Source organism: Sprattus sprattus (assembly GCF_963457725.1).
Source record: "Sprattus sprattus genome assembly, chromosome: 16".
In the NCBI taxonomy this organism is placed as follows: Eukaryota; Metazoa; Chordata; class Actinopteri; order Clupeiformes; family Clupeidae; genus Sprattus; species Sprattus sprattus.
In genome coordinates, this window is record NC_137914.1 from 1,845,166 (window position 1) to 1,847,665 (window position 2,500).

The following is a 2,500-nucleotide window of genomic DNA, read 5'->3' on the forward strand; positions in this document are numbered from 1 at the left end:
TCAATGTTTCGGGGTTGAACTGATACAGTTGTGAGTAGATGATTGTGGGCAGGGAGAGCAGAAGAGCCATCACCCAGACGACAAGGCAGATGGCATGGCTGTAGACAAGCGTGCGGGAGCGGAGGTATCGTGAACTGCTAGCACAGACGATAGCGAGGTAGCGGTCGCCGCTGATACAGCCTAACAGAAACATCCCACTGTACAGGTTGAGGCTGTAGGCACCTCGCAGAATCTTGCAGGCACCGACCCCCATTGGCCAGTTATTCTGCTCGTTGTAGATGATAAGTGGCAACACCACCACAAAGAGGACGTCACCGATTGCCACATTCAACAGGTACACATCAGTCATGGACTTGGTCTTCTTGTAGAAGGCGTACGTGACAATGACCAGCAGGTTGCCTAGCAAGCCTAGCACGACGATGATAGGGTAGACATAAATGCCGAGGTCATGCTGTACACTGTCAACTGTTGTTGTGTCACATGGCTCAACCATCCCCTCGTACGTGTAGTCTTCAGAACTCATTTTTGGCAGCCGACCTACAAAACAAATTACAACGGTGAGCACTGGAGGAGGGGCATAGCAAGACATGCTGGGCCTCCTGAGCTGTGACGTCATGCCCATTGACTCAGGAGGAGCTACTTGACTAGTTATTACATAAATACAAAATTCAAACATAATTGTAAACATAGAACTTTTTCCAAAATGTCCTAATGTTACAATTAATGGAGAGGGATAAATCATACATGGGCTACATCCTGTCCCCTCAGATGGCCTTCGACACCCAGAAGCTTATAACTCAGTAAACGTGTTGTTCACGGGTCTTGCTTTGGCTTGGGCTTTGAAATACATAGGAGTGGACTGGTCACCATTAGGGTTGGGGTTGGTAATAGGGTTAACCCCTTGTGTTCTCCCTTTGTTTTTTGACAGTTTGATAGATAGATTTTGCAGATCAAGATTATGGATAAAATGGGTAATTTAATGATATTTTGATACTCAGACATCAGTTGACTGCCATTTATCATGTGTAAATGTTCAAAGTAGTATAATTAGCCTACATAAAGACGCGTTAGGTAGCTAATATCCTAGCATTATTGCAAATTATTTTGGCTCAATAAATAGGCTTGTTTGTATCAGGTTTACCAATCCAATGACATCTCTACCTCTCTAGTATACATCTTACAAATGAATAAGTGGTGTAAATGTCTCAATATTCACACAAATGTTCATTTAATGTATGTTTACTATCTGATTGTGTTGTGGACCCCCTCGAAAACGAGATGGTACATCTCAAGGGGTTATTCCCAATAAAGATCATTTCCAACAACAAAAACGCACTTTAAATATACTCCTTTTATCCATTTCAGGGTGTTAACCAACTTTTGCCATATGAATGTGCAATTATTTTATGCCTGCTAATATAGTAATAGTTAACTCCTAATATGTTGACACGACACACTCTACTCCAATCCTGGTCACACACGCTCAACTCCAATCCTGATCACACACACTCAACTCTAATCCTGATCACACACACTCTACTCCAATCCTGATCACACACACTCAACTCCAATCCTGATCACACACACTCTACTCCAATCCTGATCACACACACTCAACTCCAATCCTGATCACACACACTCGACTCTAATCCTGATCACACACACTCAACTCTAATCCTGATCACACACACTCAACTCTAATCCTGATCACACACACTCAACTCTAATCCTGATCACACACACTCAACTCTAATCCTGATCATACACACTCAACTCTAATCCTGATCACACACACTCAATTATAATCCTGATCATACACACATTTAACTCTAACCCTGATCACACACACTCAACTCTAATCCTGATCACACACACACTCAACTCCAATCCTGATCACACACACACTCAACTCCAATCCTGATCATAGACATTTAACTCCAATCCTGATCATAGACATTTAACTCTAATCCTGATCATACACTTTAGTTGTATGGTTGTGCTGACTACTCAAAACTCATCCAGGAAGTACACACGCACGATACGCACATACGATCACCTCACACACACACACACACACAAACACACACACACACACACACACACACACACACACACACACACACACACACACACACACACACGTACAGCTGCCACAGACAAGAACTAACCTTTAGCACAAACAACAGTAAGCTAAAACAAACAAACAAACAAACTGAAATAAAGAAGCAAACTGGGGTGAAACGTTACAGACAAGAGTAAACCAGTTGCAGTTAAGGTATTAGTAAGTCTCAATGGCGTATACATATGCGTAGCCTCACACTTCCTCATAGCTCTATTTGGTTATCTGTCCTCCAGAGAGACTCCATAGGTTCTCTGGTCGGTTCTGTTTTTTCATCAATACAAGGTCAGGTTTCTAGGAGTTTTCCTACAAGAGTGTGAAATGTTCTTTACTCACCTGAGACACAGGAGCTTCACACACACACACACACACACACACACA

General features: G+C 42.6%; 1 protein-coding gene across 1 annotated transcript in view; it reads right to left on the minus strand.

The window, feature by feature from the left end:
- The window catches only part of LOC308377715 (C-C chemokine receptor type 6-like), a gene marked incomplete at both ends in the record, with an annotated part of 1,350 nt that extends 827 nt beyond the window's left edge, over positions 1–523 (minus strand). The window contains one exon of the mRNA XM_080854454.1: positions 1–523. This exon is cut by the window's left edge and continues 827 nt beyond it. Within this exon, the coding sequence (XP_080710580.1) occupies positions 1–523 (523 nt within the window).
- Between the last annotated feature and the right edge of the window lie 1,977 nt (positions 524–2,500).